The 24340-nt window shown below is 36.1% G+C and overlaps 1 protein-coding gene across 1 annotated transcript; it reads right to left on the bottom strand.

Annotated features, from left to right (window-relative positions):
- Positions 1–1221: 1221 nt before the first annotated feature.
- Positions 1222–24340, bottom strand: LOC135275249 (uncharacterized protein C12orf50 homolog). The gene is made up of 11 exons (XM_064376682.1): positions 24187–24340; positions 23100–23177; positions 22904–23017; positions 20868–20978; positions 15520–15627; positions 14082–14198; positions 12548–12649; positions 12097–12300; positions 10171–10263; positions 3271–3365; positions 1222–1419 (listed from the first exon to the last, which is right to left on the bottom strand). The coding sequence occupies exons 1-11, from the start codon at positions 24338–24340 to the stop codon at positions 1222–1224; spliced, it is 1374 nt and encodes a 457-aa protein (XP_064232752.1).

The following is a 24340-nucleotide window of genomic DNA, read 5'->3' as shown; positions in this document are numbered from 1 at the left end:
CCTCTGCTTCCTGAGTTCAAGCGATTCTCTTTCCTCACCCTCCTGAGTAGCTGGGACTACAGACACGTGCCACCACACCCAACTAATTTTTGTATTTTTGGCATAGATGGGGTTTCACCATATTGGCCAGGATGGTTTTGATCTCTTGACTTCGTGATCTGCCCGCCTTGGCCTTCCAAAGTACTGGGATTACAGGCGAGACCTTATTTTCACAATAAATAGTAATGTGATAAGAGGAAAGTAGCATGGAAATTACTGAGGAAAAAAAATCACTTCAGAAAATCTTATACCATCTCTAGATATAAATTATGAATCTATTCTAGATCTTAGGCTTTTTTTCTACAGATTTTCAATATTAGAGATTATAGACTAAACATGTGTGATTTACTTGTCCAAATAACTCTCTAGTTAGTAGCAAAGAACAATGGTATGCATTGCTTTTCACAGAATGGTACACAGACCTGATGGTTTTGCCCAAGGCTTCCTTGATAACCACCACAGTTTCATATAACAATAACCCCATAAATTACCTAGGATGTATAGAATAAAAACAATTAAAAATTATACTTTTGTGTGGTCCATTCTCCATGTGAAATACTCTAGAAATGTAATTAACACTGCCTTGCTCTTCAGCCTCGCTCCTTTGCTATGATGACAAATCCCTGGCAAAAAGCCAGACTCTTGTCACAGCCAGTCTTTCTCCTTCTGTCCATGGTTTGCATAATAAAGGAAACCAGAAGCAATCTATGTGAAAATCACAAGGGTTACAGAATTGATAGGAAAAAAATGATAATTAGACAGAAAATATTGCTATTTTGCCTGTGTGTGCTAAGCAGATTATTTGCAGAGCCTCAGGCAAGAGTGGATATGAAGACTTATATGCCATATACCTAAATATTTTAAAATCATAAATCAAGCTATCAAATATATCCATATAATGATATCAAAAACCAGGTTTATATTTAAAATCCTGGGACAATTCAGAGTTCTACTCTAGGAACTAGAAGCATGAAAAGCTTCAGGCTCATGGAATGAATTGCATCCTGTTTGTCTTCCCATTCCCTGCTATAATATGTCGCAAACCTCAAGAGACCCTATGCACATGTATGGACAGAACAGCCCACATTCTCCACCTCCTTCAACATCCTGCAAACAGCTTCTCCTTCCCCACCCATGTGATAGCAAGGTTTACCCTTTGAAGCACTATTTTAGGAGAGAGGCTTATACAGCATTCCATGATTTCAGGGTGTTTACTACAGAGAAATCCAGCATCCCTGGTTCCAGAGCATGCCCTAGAAGGAGGAGCACGTCTCCACGGCCCTGTGGAGTCCTTAGCCAGTGCGAGTCCCTCAGAACGCACAGCTCATGGCAATTATCCAGATTTCTAATGACTGCTCTGGTTGACTCAAGGAAAACAAACTTCAGTGACAGGTATTAGATCACTCAATAAATATTAAGTATCAATTATATGTCAGGTGCAAGGAATATAAGGAGGGAAAGATGGTGCAAGGAATATAAGGAAGGAAAGACATTGTTCTTTTCTTGAAAACACTCATAACCTAATGGGAGAATAAATAAGCTAATCCTATGCAAAGTATAATCACAAAATGGAATGCGGGTGTGTGTCCAAGTAGAAATGTTCACTCTAAAACTAATATTCTTGGTGACACTTCTCTGAGGAGCACATGTGCCCAAGTTCTCTGTTTCAAAACAGAAAGGAAGTGCTCCTTAAAATTTAACAATTCCTCCTTTATCCCACAGTAGTTCCAGTGTCCAGACAGGCCACTACCACATGCAGTACTATAAGTCAACACAACTCCTCATATAGAGGAATGCTAGCAGCAAGAAAATGTTTAAGAAATCTTGCAAACTGTACAATGTCAAGCAAGACTGTCAGCTGCAATATCTATGAAACATGCCTTTTCTTATAGCCTCATTGCACCTACTCTGTACTTCCACTATGGCACACATTACATCACAGAAATGCTTAAATCGCTTGTTTGTATCGCTCATTATATTAGAAGCATTTAGAAAGACTTGATTTATCTTTGTATCTATAATATGTAGCAGAAGGCTTAATCTCAAAGGTGCTCTTTTAACATTTATTGAATGAATTTCAGTTAGGTTTACATAAAATGTATTTCACCTCAAAAGCAGTACTATAAAAAAGTCTTTTGTGGAGCATTAGTATAATTTTCTGATATAATTATATTTTCTTTCTTGTCTTGGTTGCCAGAAAACTCAAAATTAAATGTAATATTCACAAATTGCATATTTTGATATGTGCTTGAGGAACAGAAGTGGAAAGGGAAGGTAACGGGGAAGAAACCTTGATTAGGAGACTTACCACGATGGCTTCAAGACGGACATCTCTAGCCCAGGGTGACCCAGGGTGGCTTCTTCCTAGCTCATTGTTTGTTTAGGTAAAGAGAAGATTTAATTTTTTAGTGAGTTATTTTATGTAGTATCGTTTCTGCTACATAGTAACAACTATTTTTTACTATGCACATGAAAGGTAGTCATGTTAGGTGGAAAAAAGTGGCTCCCCAAAGATGTCCACGTCCTGATCCCCAGAACCTGTGGGTATGTTAAGTTATTTGGCAAAGGGTAAGTTTGCTAACCACCTGCCTATTTAGAGTGGAAATATCCTGGATTATCCAGGTCCAATGTGATGGTGAATTTTATGTGCCAACTTGCCTGAGCCATGATGCCCATATATTTAGTCAAACATTATTCTGGATGTTTCTGTGAGGGTGATTTTGGATGAGATTTACATTGGGCAGTTCACCTTCCATAATGTGGGTAGGCTTCAACCAGTCAGTTGAAGACCTGATTATAATAAAAAACTTGACTTCTCCCCAGCAAGAAGGACATTTCCAGCAGACTGCCTTCAGACCTCAACTGCAACTACCCGCTAAGTCTCCAGCCTGTTGGCCTTCCCCATTGGATTTTAGATTCACGAAGCCTCCACAATTCCACAGGCCAATTTCTTAAAGTAAATCTCTTCCTATACATAGACATGCATCCTATTGGTTGCATTTCTCTGGATAATGCTGACTAATACAGATTTTCATACCATGTGTAGTTCTAGAGGAGTAAAATCCTAAGGATGGGTTTTTTGAATTGGTTCTAAGGTGTCTGGAATTGGCTCTATAATCTGATTAAACACAATAATAACTCTATTTCCAACTCTAGAGAGAAGATGAATAGTTCATGGCATAATGTGGCAATAGAAATAGGCAAAATGGAAACTCCTAATCAACCACTTACAAGAGGCAAAGATCTGTTGACACATTTATGAGACCTTTGAACAGTTTTGTCAAACAAACAAGTATAACGAGCTTTGCTGCTTGCTTCTAATACCCCTGAAGAAAGTGGAGAAAAAAAATTATGAGCCCAAGGATTTGAATTTTCAGTTCCAGTGCTGCATAAATGACCTGAAAGTTGCATACCTGCCCTGAAAAGACAGAGTTATTTCCTGTAGCCACAAGACTGAAATTGCTGAAAACCCAACTCTAGATTTCATCTTGCAAGTGTATAACTTAACAATGCAAATAGAATTCCCAGGCTTGTAAGGGGTGTCAACTAGCGAGGACATTGACTGGGAAGGAACGTGATCCTGAAAGTTGGAATGGGGATATTTAGCAAGACTCTGATAAAAATGGGGACATTAAGCCCCTAAATTCTGAGTTTTCCTCACCACTAAAAATAGTAGCTCCACTCTCAGTAGAAGCAACCACTCCACCCCAACTGAGATTAATCCTAACACTTGTCTTAAAAGATACTAATGCCCCTCAAGACCCCACTATCCTTCTTTGATATGAGACCCATAACTAGACTCAGCCCCCTAAAGATGAGGTCCAAAGTGTGATCCATGAGGAGGTACGTTACACTCCAAAAGAACTACTTAAGTTTTCTAATTTATACAGATTGGAATACAGGGAATATGTCTGGGAATGGATACTAAAGGTGTGGAATAGTGGTGGAAAGAAAATAAAATTGGATCAGACCTAATTTATTGACATAGACTCATTGTGCAAAGATTCCACATTTTATGTGGTGGCTTGGCGAGTTAGAAGGCGCTCTAATTGGCTTGGCAGTGGCTCACATCTGTAATCTGAGCAGTCTGGGAGGACAAGGTGGGTAGACTTCTTGAGCCCAGATGTTCAAGACCAGCCTGTGCAACATGTTTAAAATTTGTCTCTACAGAAAATATACAAATTAACCAGGTGTGGTGGCACATGTCTGTAGTCCCAGCTACTCAGGAGGTGGAGGTGGGAGGATCACTTAAGTCTAGAAGGTCAAGGCTGCAATGAACCATGATCATGGCACTGCACTCCAGCCTGAGTGACAGAACAAGATGCTGTCTCAAATTTAAACCAAAAAAAAGAAAGAAAAAAGAAAGAAGAAAGAAGGAAGAAAGAAAGAAAGGAAAGAAAGAAGGAAGAAAGAAAGAAAGAGAAAAGAAACAAAAAGAAAGAAAGAAAGAGAGAAAGAAAGAGAGAAAGACGAAAGAGCTCTGTTGGGTTTATTGTCTTCAACATGGGCTGAAAACATGGCCAAGAGTGAATTAGCTAGAAATGCCGGATCTGCCCTTGTTTACTGTAGATGAAAGGATTTAAAGGCATAGGGAGACTGGAATGTTAAAAGTGAACTTGTCTAAGACCCTCTCTAAACTATGTCCCCCTCAAAACTCATATGTTGAAGTTCTAATCCTTGCTACCTAAGAATGTGAACTTATTTGGAGACAGGGTCTTTAAAGAGATAAGATCAAATGAAGTCATTAGGATGGCCTCTAATACAATAAAACTGGTATCTTTATGAAAAGGGGAAATTTGAACATGGGGACATATATAGGCGGCAATCATGTGAAGAGACACAAGGAAAAGACAACAATCTTCAAGCCAAGGAGAGAGACCTGGAACAAATCCTTCCCTTACAGCCCTCAGAAAAGGCCAACCCTGCTGACACCTTGATTTCAGACTTCTAGCCTCCAGAACTATGAGACAAAAAAATGTCTGTTGCTTAAGACATTCAATTTGTTGTACTTTGTTACAGCAGTCTTAGCAAATTAATAGACTAAGCATTTAATACATGCTACTTTTATTATCATTTTTATCAATGCTGCATGTTAAAGAGTAGAGTCATGGAACTCCAGTGAAAGATATCAAAAGCTTTTAGATGTGACACAAAAGCAATTACGCACCCGCTGGCCTTGTGACACTTAAGTTTACACGTACTATTTGCACATTCAGGAAGCAGCAAGCATAGGTTTTTGCTAGCTTACTAATTTTTTTGTTGTTCACTTATTTTGTTGTCTCCTGTATTTTCTTATTTGGGGTTTGCTACCTTCTTCTTCCCTGGTTTGTAGTTTACCCCATTTAAACCAATTGCCTTTTTCCTAAATCACACATATAGAAACAGAGTTGGCTAATGCTGTCATATATGTGGTCCTTTAGACAAAACTTATCACAATAAAAATTTCCATTTATTCAGGAACAACATTTACAAAATCACATTCAGGCCTTCCTTCAGATTTTATTCCTCACTGATTCTTCAGCATTTAATATATAATAAACACACACTGAGAATCTGTATTTCAGGAAGGTCTTTTGAATTTTCTTCCTAGAACCTTTCCCTCTTCATAACTAGTTGAAGTTTTAGAAGGACACAGATCTGTTCATTAAATGGAATTATGTCTCCCATCAGCTTCAATCTAGACAGCCTGTCAACTCAGCTATTTTCTTACATCCCTCTCAACTCTAACTCACCAAGATATTTTTCTGGCATGGTTTTCATTTTATTTCTTGTTTGTTTGTTTGGTTTTTGGTTTTTGAGGCAGGGTCTCACTCTGTCACACAGGCTGGAGTGTAGTGGTACAATCTCGGCTCACTGCAACTTCTGCCTCCCAGACTCAAGTGATCCTCCCGCTCCAGCCTCCCAGGTAGCTAGGACCACAGGCGTGCACCAACAAGCCCAGCTAATTTTTGTATTTTTGGTAGAGACAGTGTTTCACCATGTTGCCAAAGCTGGTCTCAAACTCCTGAGCCCAAGCAATCCACCTGCCTTGGCCTCCCAAAGTGCTATGATTACAGGCATGAGCCACCGCACCCAGCCCACAGTTTTCATTTATATCTTCTCCCTTGTTAAAAAATAAATTACTACATCCCCATGTGCTTGAAAGTGTGTACACAGAGCACCATTAGAAGCCAAAAACTAGGGCTTTTTACTCCACATCATAAAAAGATGCTTTAAAATAAAATATTTCTAAGAACCTTGATTCTTTCCCCCAATAAATATTGAAAAAGATGATATCAATAACCACAAAATCCATGCAAATATAAGTATGAGATATCCTAAAATCTTAGTGATTTTCTAAGCTTTAATAAACTCAGAAGTATAAATGCTACAAACTTACAAAAACAGCATTTTAAATGTTAATGACTTATATTGCTTTCAAACGTGTTTTTAAGTTGAAAGGATGAATTTTTATGTTTTTGTTTCAGTCACTGCAGGTGGTTAATTTTGATGAAAATTTTAAAAATTCAATTAAGAAGTATTATTCAAAACACAATTCTAAAAAGGCTAAAAAGAAATCAAAATTAGTTTCTAAATGATGTCTCTCTTCACTTGTAAATATTTATGCTTCTGGAGTTACGCCTTAAAATATCACTAAGACATTTTGGGCACCAGGTTATTTATTCACTTTTTTTCTTAAATACATCCTTTTCTCCAATATAACCATATGATTTTTATTTTCATGGTAGGAAAATGTTTATTTTTTGCACACCTCAGCAGATTCTCTAGTTGCCAATTAAAACACATTGTTTAACAACTGTCCTGAATAATAAACCAATCTTCGTCTCTTTCTATCACACATTAAAGTGTATTTCTATTGGAATTCCTCTAATATATTCATCACCAAACTGTAAGCTGGGACTTCATTCAATTTATTTATACTTTATGTGTTATCATTGCTGAGGGCCCAGCTTAAAATCCAGGTAAAGAAATAAAAAGTGAGTTTCTTCCATAAGGAATATTGCAAAATAGGTATCAAAGGCACAATTTTACTTCTCAATCTCTGCAATCCAGCTTGGTTTACAATTAAGGAGTGATTTTAATTGTCAAACTTTTAAATTTTATTAAAATGTTTGTAGTAACGCACCGAATGAATTCCAGACCTACATAAATACACTGGCAGCTGTTTGTAATTTGCATTTTTATCAGTTTTGAAAGAGCACAATGTACTTCCTGCATCGTATTTTCAGAATTTTTATTTTTATCATCTTTAGCTATCCAATATACAGCAGAGAGTACTTGAGTATCTCATTCTTTGAATTTTCATTTTTGATTGTAAATCAGATGATGTCTGGCACTTTTTTTTCTCATTTTTCTCTTCTCTCAACCTCCAGGTTACTTGCTCCCATTTCTTCTTAGCTTTAATAATAAAATATACAAAATATTTCAATTATTTTCTTGTTTAATGCACTGGTATTTTGTTCCTCTTTTGCTAACTAAATCTAAAGGAAAAGCAAAAGCTAATCTTATTGTTTTAATTTATACAATTTGAAGATGCTATTCAAATAGCCCACTTCTTTTCAATGCTTACTGTGTTTTTGCATTTGGATGGAGGGGTGGAAAAGGATGGAAGTGACACCATTTATAAGGCTGTGCTATGGGACATGCAGAATGAACAGAACGAAGGCTCCATCATATGAAGACAAGCACCTCCACTCACACCAGCAATATCCCTATTACAAAGAACATGTGGCCTCAAGGGAAGCTTGCTGATGAGAATGACATCTCTAGTCGCCCTCAGCTTCTGCCCCTAATTCCCACAGACACGTGCATTTTCCTCTATTATTGCATTATCCCCACAGGATCCAACAACATTTTCCCAAAAGGCTTCTCCTGTCCATTTACACTTCTATGGCCCTGGCTGCCAGCCCCCTAGAGGAACAGACTCATGGCAGCTTGTGCTTTCTGCCTCCTTTCCTCCAGCAGTCCATCTGTCCCCTGGGAAAGGTTGAAATTGCTGCTCTGTGACCTAGCAAGAATATGTGCAGGAAGAAACCCAAGGTAATCTCTCTCTTCCTATTCTGGTGATGACAGCAATTGGGAAGGATAACCATTTTGAGGTTATGCAGTTCCTAATCAAAAGAAAATAAGAAAACAAATGGTTTCATTATAAAATCTATTTAATTTCTGAAGTCCTCATTCTTCCTTTGCATGTAAATTCAGTCCAATTCACTGATTTATTAGGCACCTCACTTTTAAATTTCAGTCACATTCAGATTTAAAATTCTTTCTCAGGGTTTTCTCTGTACTCCACCTCCCTGCTACTGATCCCAATTTCTGGAAGTGGAACAGGAGAGAATGGTGGTGGTTGTGAGAGAGCTAGTAAGAGAATATAATTTCAACAGTCTTGACATGGGTGGGCCCTGTGCTGAGCTCTTATTTTTCTTTAATGGTGGCCTAGATAGCCAGTCTAAGGTTTCTTGGAATTTAATGTGTATCCTAATCACCTGGGACTGTTGTTAAAATGCAAATTCTCATTCATCAGATCTGAGATGGAGATTCTACATTTCTAAAATGCTTCCAGGTGATGTCATTGCAGCTAGTCCTCAGACCATACTTTAATTAACAAAGTTTGGGTCAGTGGATGCTGGCTCAGTTTCTCCTTGACTCTCTGGCAGAAGCAATCTGTTGAGATTACAGCTAAATACCACCCCACCCCAATATGGCTCAACAAGAGCCTCTTTCTGGTGCTTATCCTTTTAATCCCAGCCCGAAGACTTCATTTCCCTCCCACAAACTCTCTCCTACTTGAGGCTCACAGGAAAGTGAGGTGACCTCCCATGCAAACTTGCACTTGAAAATCTCAAGAAGCTGTCTCCAGTCCTCTCCTATTAGACATGACTTGCCTTCCCCCTAGCCCAGATAACATTGCAAAATTTTTCCTCAAAGCTTTTCTCCCTCGATTGTATCTGGGAACTGCAATGCAGCCATACCTGGATGCATAGATTCACAGCTAGACATAGATGGTACATATATTATGTGCTGAAGTTACCCTTCCTTTCCCAAATAGCCTTCTGTAATTCTTGTTTAACTATCTGGAATGGGAGGGGAGAAGGCTACTGAAAGACAAGAGAAGTCATTAAGATGGGGATAAGGAAGGAGCACATCCTTTAATACTCCAAATATCACCTTGCCCATAAGAGGACCATGGGAGAAAAGGCTGTAGAGCTCAACAAGTTTCACTCAGGATATCCATCAACCCCTCACCTCTTTCCCCACCCCCCAAATTCAGTGCAATAACCTGTGAAAATTCACACAAAGTTAAGGGAAAGTAGAATCAATTAAATAGCACTGCAACAGAGTTCTCTTGCGCATTGTATGATTTGGGAAAGATGAGGGATACAAGGAAAACAGTTGTCCCAGTATATGAACATAGAACACAGATCCATGCCTTAAGTCACAGTTGGAGTCAGTAGGACTTCCCTAACTGGAACTTTTTTTGAAATGTTCAGTTGTCTGAGATGTAATTGAACGCATTATATCCAGTATGGATTTTCAAACCTACTGAACCAGCCCAGGACAGTCTGGAAGAAAACACCAAGCTGTTTAGCAAAAGAACAACTTGAGGTCAGGGTTACTACAAACCTCTACCCTGAGGAGGTTCCAAGGATCCCCAGTTTCCCAGAGGACAGGGTTCAACAAGGGGGAGACCATAGTCCCTCAGAAGCTACTGGCTGAGAAATTTCATCTTGGATGTCCTGTCAGCCTGTACCAGCCAATTTGTCTATGGTAGATATAGCAGAGCCTTAATGTCTTGTGTTAAGACACAGTTTAATGTATTTGCTTTGTAGCACAGCCAAAAATTCATCTAACATATTACATACTTGCTGCAATTACTGTTTGTTGCCCAGGAGAGAACTGTATAAAAACCTGTTCTGGTAACAACGTACAAATAGGCAAAGAGGAACACAGCAAAACAGTCCAATTAAATTACTAGTAGACATGATAACTACTAAACTCCAAGTAATTAAATGTGCATATATATCTTGACATTTTTATTTATCTTCATGTTTTCTAAAATATTCCTTGCACTTAAAAACTTATTCATTTTCAGAACTGCATAATACATTAAAACCACTTATAAATAGTTACCTGTATATATCTTCTCATGTTTTGAATAAGTTTTTGAAGAAGGAATTCGTTTTGGCCAGGCTGAACCATTATATGATGTTGATATATATTTGTCTGAGGGAAAAGAATCCAGGATTAAATATTTTAGAACTTTAAAATCATATTCCAAGGATGTTTCAAAGTTATAAACATCTCGGGGGGAAGCTATTCTCTAAGGAATTTATTTTACCATTTCAAAGCTAAGGCATCAGGGATACAAGTGAGTTTATTAAGACAATTTAAGTTATAAGTGAACATGGTTACAGATTATTAATTGGCTGTTCCGTGCTTCAAATAAAGATAAGATACAAGAGAGTATGATATCTAAACGTAATAAAAATTTTCACTGCATGGCTTAATCATAGTTTTACATAAGTTCTGCTAGTGTCTGTTTGAGCTTTTATTTAAAAACTGTGAAACTTTGAAGGTACAGCCCAAGTCCTGTGTCCTTCCATGAAGTGACTTCCATGGTTGCACTAAGTAGCATGATGAAGTAGTGAACTCACTATCCCAGACAGCCAAAGCATTTATATCCTGACCTGGTCCTTCAATACTTATTTTTCTCTGACATAGCTACATTTCTAATACTATCTAACAATGTTATATTTGTGTTTTCAAATATTACTATGCAGCTGTATTCTCAAACATGATCCACAATACCAATAATTTGCTTTTCTCTTGTGTTGACATTTGCGCTAATGGTGCAAAAGCAATACAGAGTATAAACTCTGGCACCTTCATACAAATCTAGACATCGACAACTGTTCTAGTACTCATTGTATTCTTCACAGCCATCCACTTGCAGTTTAGCAATAATAACAATAAATAAAATAATAATAATAAATAAAATTAAAAGCCAGTTTCACCTAAGAATATCCTGATTTACATATACACATTCCTATATCGTTCTAAAGAAAAGAGAAAAATAACTCAAATAATGCAAATGTCTATTTAAATTGTATAAGAAACACCTACTATGTACCCATAAACAACATGTTTATATACACCTACTACGTATCCACAAACACAAAATGTTTATGGGTACGTAGTAAGTGTATATAAACATTTTGTGTGGGTACATAGTAGGTGTATATAAACATTTTGTTTGTGGGTACATGGTAGGTGTATATATTTCTTAAATTATAAAAGAAACTAAGAAAGATATAGTCTTATGCTTCCGAAAGTACAAAATATTCAGAACTCCACTAATCAGACCATGAACAAGGAAAAATACAAACATGAAATCATACAGAATTGAGCAGCAGTTTGTTAAGTTGAAAGAAATGAAACTCAACTTCAAAAGAGCAAAATCCATCTGAGAAACAGGAAGAAAAAGAGATTTGGTTCTCTTCTCCCTGGTAGCCTTGTACTTCCAGACATATACTATGACTCTGCCTATTACATGATGAAATGACATAGAAGCAATCTATACATGGTGAGAGGGATGAGAGGTTGTCAAAAATATGGCAGTTAATCCCCAAACTAACCCTTTCAGAAAATAATCATGAAGGCCTACAGAAATGGCAAGGCACTAGTCTGACGGTGATAACTGAACAATGTAGTTAATGGAACAAGAAAATGTCAGCCATTTAAAAACAATCCTCCAGAGTGGCATGAAGCTGTCCAGGGGGAATAAAGTGCAGTGCTCTGATAAAAGAAGAAGAAAAACACTCTAGGGAGGTGCAATGTGAAGTCATTGCACTCACAACGTGAGTTTTCTTCCACATCCCTTAAATCACGTGCAGGAGTGCACGTGGAAGAAATCTTCTCACTAGTTTCTATGGTGGTGATGGCCAGGAAAAAGAAGAGGGGAGTAGGTAGCAGTGAAGATTAGCCAAGCCATCAGAAAATTCCATGGGAATGCCAACCACAGACAAAAGTAAATCACATCAAGAAAGGACCTCTCACCTGGACTGACGTTGGGTTTGGGTGCCTTGTTAACATGGACTTCATTGTAGGTCCCCTGTGTGGGCCTGCTGTGGGGAGGTGCATTCAACGAGACACTCCTGACGGCATCTCTTTCAACGTGAACATAAGATGCGTTCTCAGTATTTCGATTTTTATTATTGCGATGGTAACTCATTTTATTTTGGGGACTTGGGGTCTGTACTGCTGTAACGAAAGGCAGGAGGGAGTGAGGAATAAAACACAGGCTGGTTTCACACCCATAAATAACATATTGCACTGTAAGTGCTTGATGGCATAATGGAAGCCAAAATAATGAAGTTTAGAGTTGAGTTGACACCTAAAGTAACATCTATGTCACATGACACTAATTTGTTTTTCAGGTAGAAGATATTTGATATTTACTCCCTTTTAAAATTACAATTTAGAAATATCAAATGTATGGACACTTTACCTCTCTGCATTCCAGAGCCAGGAAAGTTCTTTGGTTCGTCATAAATCCATTTTGTTTTTTTCACACCTTTAAAATGAGGGTTCCTCGGCTGGACATCGTTCACTTAGAAAAGATACAAATTTTACAGTTTTTTTAAGAGATGCTTTTATCTTTGAAATTACTGTGGGTGATAATTACATATCTGTGCATTCACATGTCAAGCAAGAGTAAAAAATAAATGTACTACCCTAATACTTTACTTTTTAGAAAAAAAGGTGATTTATTTTTAAGTGCCAAAAAAATCTATCTGGGAAGTAGATTGATGAGATAACCTTCAATAAGTAGCTTTCCTCAAAGAAAAATACTTTTCTCCAAACGAATGTGTGGATTCTTTTAAAGGAACATAAAATTGCATTCAAAATATAATTATAAATATCATTATAATGCTATTATTAAGTAGTTTTAGAATCATTATTTTCAACATGAATCTTTTTGTACTTTTTAGCCAAAACTACTACTTGTTAAGAAGTTGGATTAACGTAAAATACTTTCAGTGAATTTTACCTTATTCTTTTAAGGTCTTAAGTTGGGTGTACAGAGAGTTTGGTCAAGACTAAGTAATCAGAATTTGTAAGTTCTAAGAATATTAAATTTTCACTCTGTATTTGCATATTTTCACATCCAAAATTTTATATATATTCTCAATTTTTCAGGAATTTCTATGGTACATATCTCCAGAGAATTTTTAAACAATTTTGTAGAGGGGGCATTCTGTCACTTCACTGTGCGGGGCTTCTGAAAAATCACAAGTGACCACTGCACAGAGAAACTGATCACCAAATGTACAGTGTAGATTATACTAGTTTTCTACAGTAGACTAATACATCTTTCTGTGCTCTCTCAGTTTAAGCTTTAAGCCCTCAATAAAGATCTGATTCACTGTCCCTTCCTCAAACATCATAGCCCTGCCCTACTCCCAAGCTGCCAGTCCAATGATTTGGAATCCATATCTTTAACAACTGCTACTAAACTGGGCTTCTTGGAGGCAAATCACAATTATTCCTATCAGTGTCAGGCTGCGATCCAAGAATATTTTAGGGGTTCAATACATAAAATAAGGAACAAAAGAAAGAAGGGAAGGGATCGGAAGATTCACAAGTCTTAACTGTATCAAGAGAAGTAGTTCATTGAAATGAATGTCAAGGAGAAGCCAAACTAATATAGAATAATCCAAAATGTAATAAAAAGCTGTCAATGCATCATTCCACTATGGGTGAAATTTAAAATGTTATGCTAGTGAATCTTCCAAAAAGGTAGTATATTATTAATTTTAAGACCCAAATTTAAACTAGTGGGAAAGCATATAATCCACTAGGACCTACATCACAGTTCATTGTCAGTTAGTAGAGGATATTGTGTCTTTAATTCTTAGTTCTGAATAATTTTGAAACCTTTTTTTCCTTTCTTTTTAAAAATTCTGTTTTAAATAACCAATACAAATCCATGGCAAGACAAATATATCTAAGGCCAAAAAGTGGTAGAGCTATTGTCTTACCTGAAGAGGGATCCTCTCTGCACTTCATACTGATATTCTCAGTAGCATTTAATACATGCGTTGTAGGTACTGGTCGGGTAGTTAGGGAATGCTTTGGATGAGCACTGTGCTTGTTATCTTTTAAAGGAAATTAAGAACATAAAACGTCAATATTAGTTTTAAAAAAATTTCAGTTGGTATTTCACTATTCAAACATTACATGATGGGAACAGTTCTTTAAAATGATATATATGTTTATTAATTGTGAGGAAAGCATCATTAACATTCCCTAGTTGCCACATGGATTTCCAAATGTCATCAGTAACAAAATAAAACTCTGAAACTATAGCCATTATTTTTAATATGTAAATAAATAAATGTGGCAATATATTTAATAACTCCATACAAAAGTTTTAAAAGGTTTTAAATTTTTATGATGAATGGTCCCATTTAAGTTGGGGTTCTGAACATATTTTAAATGTAACAACTTTAACTTGTCATATGCTTTGAAGCAGAACTAACTTCTTGTTACATGCTTTGGAGCAGAACTCCTTGGTAGGGCTTTCCACAATGATGAAAATGTTCTAAATCTGTGCTGTTCAATATGGCAGCCATTAGCCTCCTGTGACTACTGAGTACATGGAATGTGGCTAGTGCCAATGAAAAACTGATTTTTTATTTCATTCAACTTTAACTTAAACAGTCATACATAGCTGGCAGCTACTATATTAGTATAGCTTTAAGAGTTTCTTTGATGGATTGGGCAAAACCTTTCCATCTTTGAGTGATAAAATGAGAGAAAGATTTACAACTTTCCGCAGAAATAATTGGATCACTAGTTCCCTTTCTTATGCTTGAGAATATTTAATGGTAGAGATAGTAGATAAAATGGGTTTGCATTTTGATTGAGGGTATGTGAAGCTCCCTAATTACAGGACAGCTGTATTTTTAGTCTGTGACTGAGGGGCACTCAGCAGAGAGACACCACATGGTGGATTCTAAGCACAGTTAAAGGTAGTGTAAAACTATAGTGGATATATTTTATCATATGTCTTGATTATTCACAGACTAGTGTTAGCAACAAGTATAAAATATACAAGTCTTTTTAAGATTAAACTCTTTAAAATTTTCAAAATATTTTCTAAGAAAATTCATTTACACTGATATTACATATTAAAGGACTTGGTATTACCATTTAAGAGAGCCAGTAACTTTAGAACTAGCAATACTCCTAGAAATTATACAGTTCAACAGGCTATTTTTCAGATAAGGAAAAATTGTCATGGTCATACAATTATGGACAGAGCCAGGACTGGAACCTTAGAGCTCTTGATTCCTATTCAGTGTATATGTTGATTTATTACCATTCCTCTTATACTGGTTTTTATAACAAGCAACCTTATCTTTAACTCGTCTAGCCAAATTACAAATGAATCAAAATTATATAATAATTCATTACCTTTAGTATTTGAACATTTTGATATGGTGATTTCTTTGTCTTTCATTAAAGTTTCCTTTTTCTTCCTTCCAAGAAACATGTTCCTCTGTGGAACGTAACAGTCACCTCCTATGACAAAACCTTTCTGTCAGTGGCAATGATGGCAGAAAGTGATACAAACTACCTTTCAATACAGGAATATTTTCTACAACAACCCTTTTGTCCACCTTTGTTTGGACACTTCTCAGTGATACCATACCTGTCTCCATACATTTATATGTTTAGATTAATATATGTGTATCAATATATATGTATATGAATACACAGTATGTAAACTTACATTTAAATAATTGCAAGAAAATTCATAGAGTCAACAAAATTTTCCTTAATTTATAATAATCTTTAGTCCCACCCTTTAGAGATACTCAAAGTAAATGTAATTTATCTTCCATATAGAATCTTCAGATATCTTAAAGCAGTTTTCATGTTTCCCCAAGTTCTTCTACTTTCCAGGATAAATATTCATAGTTGCTTTCAATATTACATACAAAATTCCAAATTTCTTTGCCGTACAAGTTACGTTTTCTTAGCATAAAATATTTATGTCAGCCGGAGGCGGTGGCTCACGCCAGTAATCCCAGCACTTTGGGAAGCCGAGGAGAGGATCATGAGGTCAAGAGATCGAGACCATCCTGGTCAACATGGTGAAACCCCGCCTCTACTATAAATACAAAAAATTAGCTGGGCATGGTGGCGCGTGCCTGTAATCCCAGCTACTCAGGAGGCTGAGGCAGGAGAATTGCCTGAACCCAGGAGGCGGAAGTTGCGGTGAGCCGAGATCGCGCCATTGCACTCCAGCCTGGGTAACAAGAGCGGAACTCCGTCTCAAAAGAAAAAAAAAAAGTGTATATATATATATATATATATATATATATATATATATATATGTCAAATAACCTTATGTGAACTAAGTTGTGGAGTAATCAGCGAAACTAGTATAATAATATTTGCCATTCATGGAGTAATTTTCTAGGTATCAGACGTGCTACTGAGTACTTTAAACCTCATTTAATTATCTTTCCATACTACTTCTAATAATCCAATGTGAGTTTACCGTCTAGTGAAAACTCCTAAATTGTTGTGAAACATTTGGCCAAAACACCCACTATATCTTCCCCTCACAAACTCCATCATGTTGGGTTTCCCCAACTCAAAGAAAAGCCACCATATAATGTTGTGTAACTGAATGTAAGAAGGCATGCTTCTTATTGTTTGAGGTTACCCTGTAAGATATGGTTAATTGTTCCTACAAATTAACTTCCAATTAACTGTAAATTTTATAAATATGTCTACATTCACCCAGTCATTCAATGCATTTAAACATATCATCATTTATTCTGCAAGTATTTACTGAGTACACATAATGTGCCAGGCATTCTACTACAGATATTTATCTATAGCGATTGATTATATACAGTTCCTGGCCTCAAGGAGCTTACACAAAACCAGTGATGAAAATGTTAAAAAAAAAATTGGTTTCTGCCATGACAAAAATGGCTTTTATCAGAATAACTTTCATCCCAAAATCAATTATGAATTGCCAAAACACATTGATTGGAAAACAACCCAATGCATGCTCGTGTCATCCCTGAGAGCATTGGAGGGACACAGAGTCAATTGTACGTTCACATTCACCCTGGTTTTCTTCCCTGAAGGTGTTACACTCCACACTCACTACAGATTTCTCACTGAAAGCATGTCTAGTTCATCATGTAAGGAAAGAACAAGCAGAAAGTGACACCAAGGAGGTAAGAAAGAGCCAAAAGTCTGGGACTGTCTAATTGGCTTGAACTTGAGGGGGGAAATGAAAAAGGAAGAACAACAAAGAAGTTCCCCTGAAATAGGCATAAAACTAAAACTCCCTTTAGGTCATTACCCGACTCCCACATTTTTCATGCACACAATGGAACCCTAGGATTTCAGCAAAACAGCATCTGGGAGGTTAAAAACTGGTCAGAGATTTCAGCATCTACATACTGCTCGGGAGGTAAAATTTGACACAGAAGCCTCACCAGAGTAGAGATATCTTGGTGAACACCCCATGTCTCAGTTGATAACCCAGTAAAGCAATGCTGTAGGGGTGAGGGTCATATCCTAGGAATGAGGACTATACCTTCAAAGAAATGAAAATTAATGTATCACCCCTAATAAAGCCCAAAACCAGTCCTTCACAGAATTAAGGTGGCCAGCTTATAGTCTAGCTGCCTGCCAGAAGAAGTTTCTTTCTTAAAAAACAACATCATTCATACACCATGTAATTTTTATCTATAATGTTCAGTAGCAAATAAAATATCAGAAGGGCATAGTAAGACAGAACAAATGAGCAAAAACCTGAGGAAAATGAGAGATATCCCAGTGTTATCAAACAAGAAGTTGGAAAAAATAACAGAAACATTATCAAAATAGAGAACTGATAGAGAATTTAAGTAGAAAATCAATAAAAAGGTCAAACAAATTCAGAATTTAAAATATGGATTGAAGAGCAGAGAGGAAGAGAATTAGTGAACAGGACAGTAGGTTGGCAGAAAGTATCCAGATTTACCTAGAGAAATCAATAAGAAAAAAAACACATTTAAGATGGACTAGAGACTTAAAAACCCACCAGACAAAAGAGAAAGTCAAAATGGCCAATGAGTTTATGAAAAGGTGCTCAACATTATGAGTCATCAGAGAAATACAAATTAAAACTACAAAGATGTGCCACTAGCCCCCCACCAGAAAGGCTAAAGTTAAAGGACTGAAAATTCTCATTGTGGGTTAGGATACAGAGCAAGCTTATCTCAAAGAAAAGGAGTGCTTATGGCCTTTAGAAGACATGTGCAAGAAGGAATGTTAACAATAGTCCCACACTGGAAATATTGTTCATCATAATCCCAGTATCGATACTCATGGTGCTTTCGTGTGTTGTTTTTTGTTTGTTTATTTGTTTACAAACGTATAAAGAGTGGTGAAAAGTCTGAGTTGTTAGACCCACACATTTCTAGCTGAGGTCTAACAATGCTCATTTCATTTCATACAGAGATGACCAGAGAATGGCTGGAGACAGGAGGGGGCAGCACAGCACAGTGCAAGAAGCTCTGACTCTGGGGAGAGGTGGAAGGGATCTGAATCCAAGTTCTGAGGCTTGTCGGTGGGGGAACCTCAGGAGAGTCACTTAACACTTCTTAACTTTGTTTTCTCTTTTGTAAAATAAAGAAAACAATATACCAGGATGAGTAATTTCTACGATTTAAGATTATAATCTCTGTGAGATGTATGTATATGTGTGTGTGTACGTATTTCCCCAAGGAGCAATGATTCACTGTTTGCTAATTCAGGGTTCATGTCAGCTTTATGGAACGTAGCTACCAGGAATAACAAGAATCAATCATGTGTGGGTTTGTGTGTGTATCAACTGTGTGTATATGTATATACTATATACAGAGAAGAAATGCCCATGTTTTCATATATACATACATATATATAGTATACATCTTATATATAGATATGTGTGTATATATGTGGCATATATCTATCTGTCTGTAGATATTTACAGCAATATAAAAAGGCTACTGCTACAATCAACAGCATGGTCAGTTTCATAAAAAGAGCATTAAGTAAAAGAATCCAAACTAAAAGAGTTCAAACTGCATATTTCCAGTTATATAAATGCCAAAAAATGCAAAATTAGCCTATAGTAAGAGTGAGCAGAGTAGTGGTTACCATTGGGAGAAGACTACTGACTTGGAGGGAAGGAGCCATCTGGAGTACCATAAATGTGGTTACATTGATACATACACACGTAAAATTTTAAGAAGCTATTCACTCCAGATCTATGAACTTTATTAAAGTGTATAACACACTAAAATAATATTAAGATAAGACAATACCTCAAGTATTTTTCTTGAAATTGAACACTAACTCATTAATTATAATTTCAATTTTTGATCACCTTCATTTCAAAGATGTCTTATGAATACAGGGGTCTGAATATGTTTAGATATATCTATCATATACATATACCCAGAAGATTCTTTTATCTAGTGACACAGAGAACAGTATGATGCCTGGAAAATCAATAAGCCTAACTATGCCAGAATCTAGAATGCCAGATGATGGAATTCTTGTAACATCCTTTTGGTATGGTTGTTCAACCAGTTTATGATAGTAATTTATAACAATATTACAGTAATAAACTGGTTGAACAACCATACCAAAAGGATGGTAGATAGACTAATGACTGTATAATGACATTCTCACATTTTCTAACACCCAACAAAGTAGGGAATATATTACTAATGTCACAATGTGAAGGAAAGTTTACTTTTATATGAAATCATTAGTTTATCAATGGTTGAAAATAACTTTTGATTAACCAAAAGGCAATTGGATTTGATAATATTTCAACAAAATGTCCAATTAGAATTGCTCAGGTTAAGTGGATCCCACTTATACAGGTTATATAGACAGTGGGAACTCCGATGGGAGAAACTACCAGTGTTTCTAATTTGCAGCTAAACTGATTACTTCAAGGCAACTAAACAATGCCAGCTAGACTAAAATGCTGCAGATATAAGAAGAAAGAATCAAATTATTTTAGCACTAGAAAAAAAAGAAAAAAGCATACACAGAAGAAAATGGCTGACACCAGGACAGCAGAAAGTATCACCAATATGCCTAAGATATACTGATACTTACTGACACCTGCTCTCAACTCCCTTCCTGATCTTCATGCACATTGTTCCCACCAGCCACACCTTTCAATCTCCCCACAAACTCTCTATATATTTTTAAAACAAATGCCTGGAATTTTCAGTCAAAGGATTCATTTTCCAACATGTTTATGCTAAAAAGCAGTTCCAAAATATTTAAGCTATAATACACAGTTAGAATGTGATGTGTTGGCACACATGATATATATTTGAATACAGCTGCTTTAAAGCAGACTTACTCAAATGACTTAATAAGTGCCTCTTTCATTTACAGCTCTGTTATAGTATATTACAGCACATACATGACACCTAAATTCATTACAGTCTGGAGTCGAGCCTACACACACACACACACACACACACACACACACAGGCACACACACATCAGGTTTCTCATTAAAATATGGAAAATGGAATGTCTTACACACTGAACACAAATTCACGCAAGGTATTTGGTAGACATTTTAGTCTCTGAAAGCATCTGATTTTGTAATGTACCTCCAACTCCCTGTGTTAACCATGACATGGTCAAAAAAAGAAAAATTAGTTGTAAAAGATAAAATTCAGACATTTATTATGTGGTGATAGATTCAGTCAATCAGTAATAAATTAACTTACTTCCATTTTCAGAAGCAGCAATGTCAGTCCCTGGTTTCCTATGCAATGATGTTTTTATTTCACTTTTTCTTTCATATTGGCTAAATTTTGTCGGAACTGTAAGACTATCTCCTAGAAATAAGAAAAAGAAAAAGTCACTCCAGAAATTACTAGATGCTTAAATAAGAAATTTATGGTAGAATTCATGATGAAAGTAAAAAAGCTTTCAAGTTAATGCGAGTGTTGTTAGAACAGTGATCTAATAAACAATAAATTAATAAATAGATGAGTTTTAAATTCTGTAATTGTCAACAAAGAAGTGAGTATATTCTCCTATTTGGATTATTTATTCAATGGCAATTAAAAAATTTAAGCTATCTAACACTATTGTATGCATTTAGTCAACACTAAACATATGGATATGTTTCTCATATACTGAATTTTGTAATATTGCTTTTGATTTTATCTGTTCACCATGAACAATCAGATAAAATGTATTAACACTACAAAATGCTAATTGCACTGATAATTAAATAACACTCTCGGCTTTCCTCATGCACGTCTAGATAATTTTCTTCTAAAATAAACAAAAGCAGAATAAAAGAGACATGACAACCTAATGCAGTGTGTGATTATGGATTGAATCCTAGACCAGGGGATAACATTAATTTTACTATAAAGAACATTAATGGTATAATTGGTAAAATTTATGGGAAAAGAAGGTTGTGAATGATATTGTTTTCAGTGGTAATTTTCTGATTTTTATATTTATACTACAGTTATGTAAAAGCAAAGCGATATCATTTCTATAACTTATTCTCTTAAACAGTTCAGAAAATTATAATTGTATATTTAGAGAGAGTGAAAATTGAAATATGGTAAAATGCTAACATTTGAAGGAAATCTAGGTGAAGGGTATATAGGAATTAACTGAAGCTATTTAAAAATAATAGCCTTGAAAGCATAATACAAAGCAAAAGTACATACAATAGTGTTCATAATATGTCATCTTTTTTTTTTTTTTTTTTTTTTTTTTTGAGACAGAGTTTCGCTCTTGTTACCCAAGCTGGAGTGCAATGGCGGGATCTCGGCTCACCGCAACCTCCGCCTCCTGAGTTCAGGCAATTCTCCTGCCTCAGCCTCCTGAGTAGCTGGGACTACAGGCACGCGCCACTATGCCCACCTAATTTTTTGTATTTTTAGTAGAGACGGGGTTTCACCATGTTGACCAGGATGGTCTTGATCTCTTGACCTCGTGGTCCACCCGCCTCGGCCTCCCAAAGTGCTGGGATTACAGGCTTGAGCCACTGCGTCCGGACAATATGCCATCTTTAATGTTCATTGTTAACTTATTTTTTTCTTTTGTTTTTATTTCCTTCTGTTTTTTCTCCTCTGAGTAGTGCAGCCTTGCAATCTGTCCTTCCCTATATGGCTCCCAAGTCTTGCAGACTCTTCTCCATCTGATGGTGTGTTGCTGCCACCTACCGCCGCACGTTTGAATAGTTCGCTACAAACAGACTTGCACAGCATCTTGTGGATGTTCATCCACAATAAATCAGATTCTCCAAAAGTAAGCGCCATAAAACACAGAGCCTTTGATTTGTCCTCCAGCACGGACCCTGAAATAGCCTTGTCCACAGAAGACTCTCATTCAATGACCAAATAATCTTTGTCCTGCCGCTAGCGTCATTCTGTGATCTCTTCTTCTTGGGCTAGGCTTACTTTTCTATTCAGAAAGAAAAATCTAGACCTCTTTCACAGGGGTGATTTATCTCAAAGGCATATAAAATGGTAAAAGCAAATTATTTACAGGATTACCCCATGGAGTGTGTAGTGTCATGTGTGTTATGAAGTCTATTCATTCTGTCATTTCTCTAGGATAACATAACCCCATTAATAGCAGCTTTGGGTCATCCAATACAAACACTTTTTTCTAGCTCTCAATTACAATGTATTATTTATCACTTTATTCTTCTGTACATCATACTAAATAATTCAGTCTATCACACCAAGTATCTCTTATATATCACTATGAATGCTACCTTTTCATTTCTTACCGTTTTGCAATTCACTGCCACTTTCCAACGTCTTTTCTGACTCTTTCTCTGATATACCGGCCACACTTTTCGAGGATGAACTACCTGGAGGAGTATGAAATCTGTAGTATTCTCCTAATCGACCATAAGAAAAGTAATAGTTAGTATATTGATCACATCAAGTATTATAAAATACAAAAAATGTTTGATTTCTTACCAGATTTATGACACATCTCCACAATTGCTCTTTTTTCTTCAATTTCTTCAGGAGTCATTGTCCATAGACTAGAAGCATCTATAGGATACATTTTTAAAATTAAATTTTCCCAAAGCCAAATAATCTGAAAATTTATAAACTAGAAAGAAAAACCCCAAATACTGTTTTCATGGATAGATTATGTTTTTATATGTTTAAGGTCAATAATTTTACATACTAGTAATAGTTTCAAGTTGCTACATTTTAAGTATTAAAGAGAATTAGTCAAGAGAAAAGAAAGGACTATGTCATATGTACTTTGAAATGAGATGCTGAATGTATAGACTCAATGTTGAGATGGTGTATGTTTATTTGGAGGTTGATGTAGGCATGAGAGACATGGAGCTGCAGCACACAGAAACAGTAATAAGTAGCTCTGTGTATTCCTAAGCACAGAAACTATGGTGGCCTGTGACCCACAGAAGGACACATTCCAGCACAAAGACAGAGTGAGAGTTTATTTTTCTTCATGTTTATCTTGTATATACATACCTTCTGGCACCACTGTGCTGGGTGGACATGGGAGGCAGAGGATGAACAAAACTGCAAAAACCTGGATTCTAAACTTGTTCATACTCTTGTGAGGATGACCTAGAATAATGCAGATGACAGTGCTTTATAGATTATTAACTATTACATAGACCTGTGTAACTCAAAGATTAAATGTGAAGCTAATATATTATTAATACATATGTATATAAATAGAAACATGTGCATCAATGTGTTTTAGAAACAATTTATATAAAAAATGGAACTTATTAGTATCTCTCTATATATACTAATATATACATCTGTATATATTTAAGCATCAGATATGTCTCCCAACCATCACACAACAAAAATTTCCAATCCAAATGATCATAAATATGTTAGACATAGAACAAATTAGAACATAACGAATTAAATTTGTTTAATACAATTCAAGTAATGTTCTCAGCAAAATCTGCCTTATATATTTCATCATAAACCTCTATAGTTAAACATATATGTAGAAAATGTCGCGAGGTTTGTGAATGCGCATTATAAACCTGAGAAAAGGTCTACTAACCATTTTGTTTATCTATTTCCTCTTCTTCCTCAAAATTGGTTTTTATAACTAAAGGACCGTGGATGGGTCGTGATATATTGTCCTCAGGTTTCAAAGGTTTCTGATTCTGGGTCTGGAGTGGAATTCCTTCCAGACTTTCTTTCTGTAGTGTCAT

This window comes from Aotus nancymaae, unplaced genomic scaffold, assembly GCF_030222135.1.
Source record: "Aotus nancymaae isolate 86718 unplaced genomic scaffold, 86718_ANA_hifiasm-v0.15.2.pri h1tg000016l, whole genome shotgun sequence".
NCBI classification, from domain to species: domain Eukaryota; kingdom Metazoa; phylum Chordata; class Mammalia; order Primates; family Aotidae; genus Aotus; species Aotus nancymaae.
Note: the sequence above shows the minus strand (reverse complement) of the source record. Positions and strands in the feature narration are given on the sequence as shown.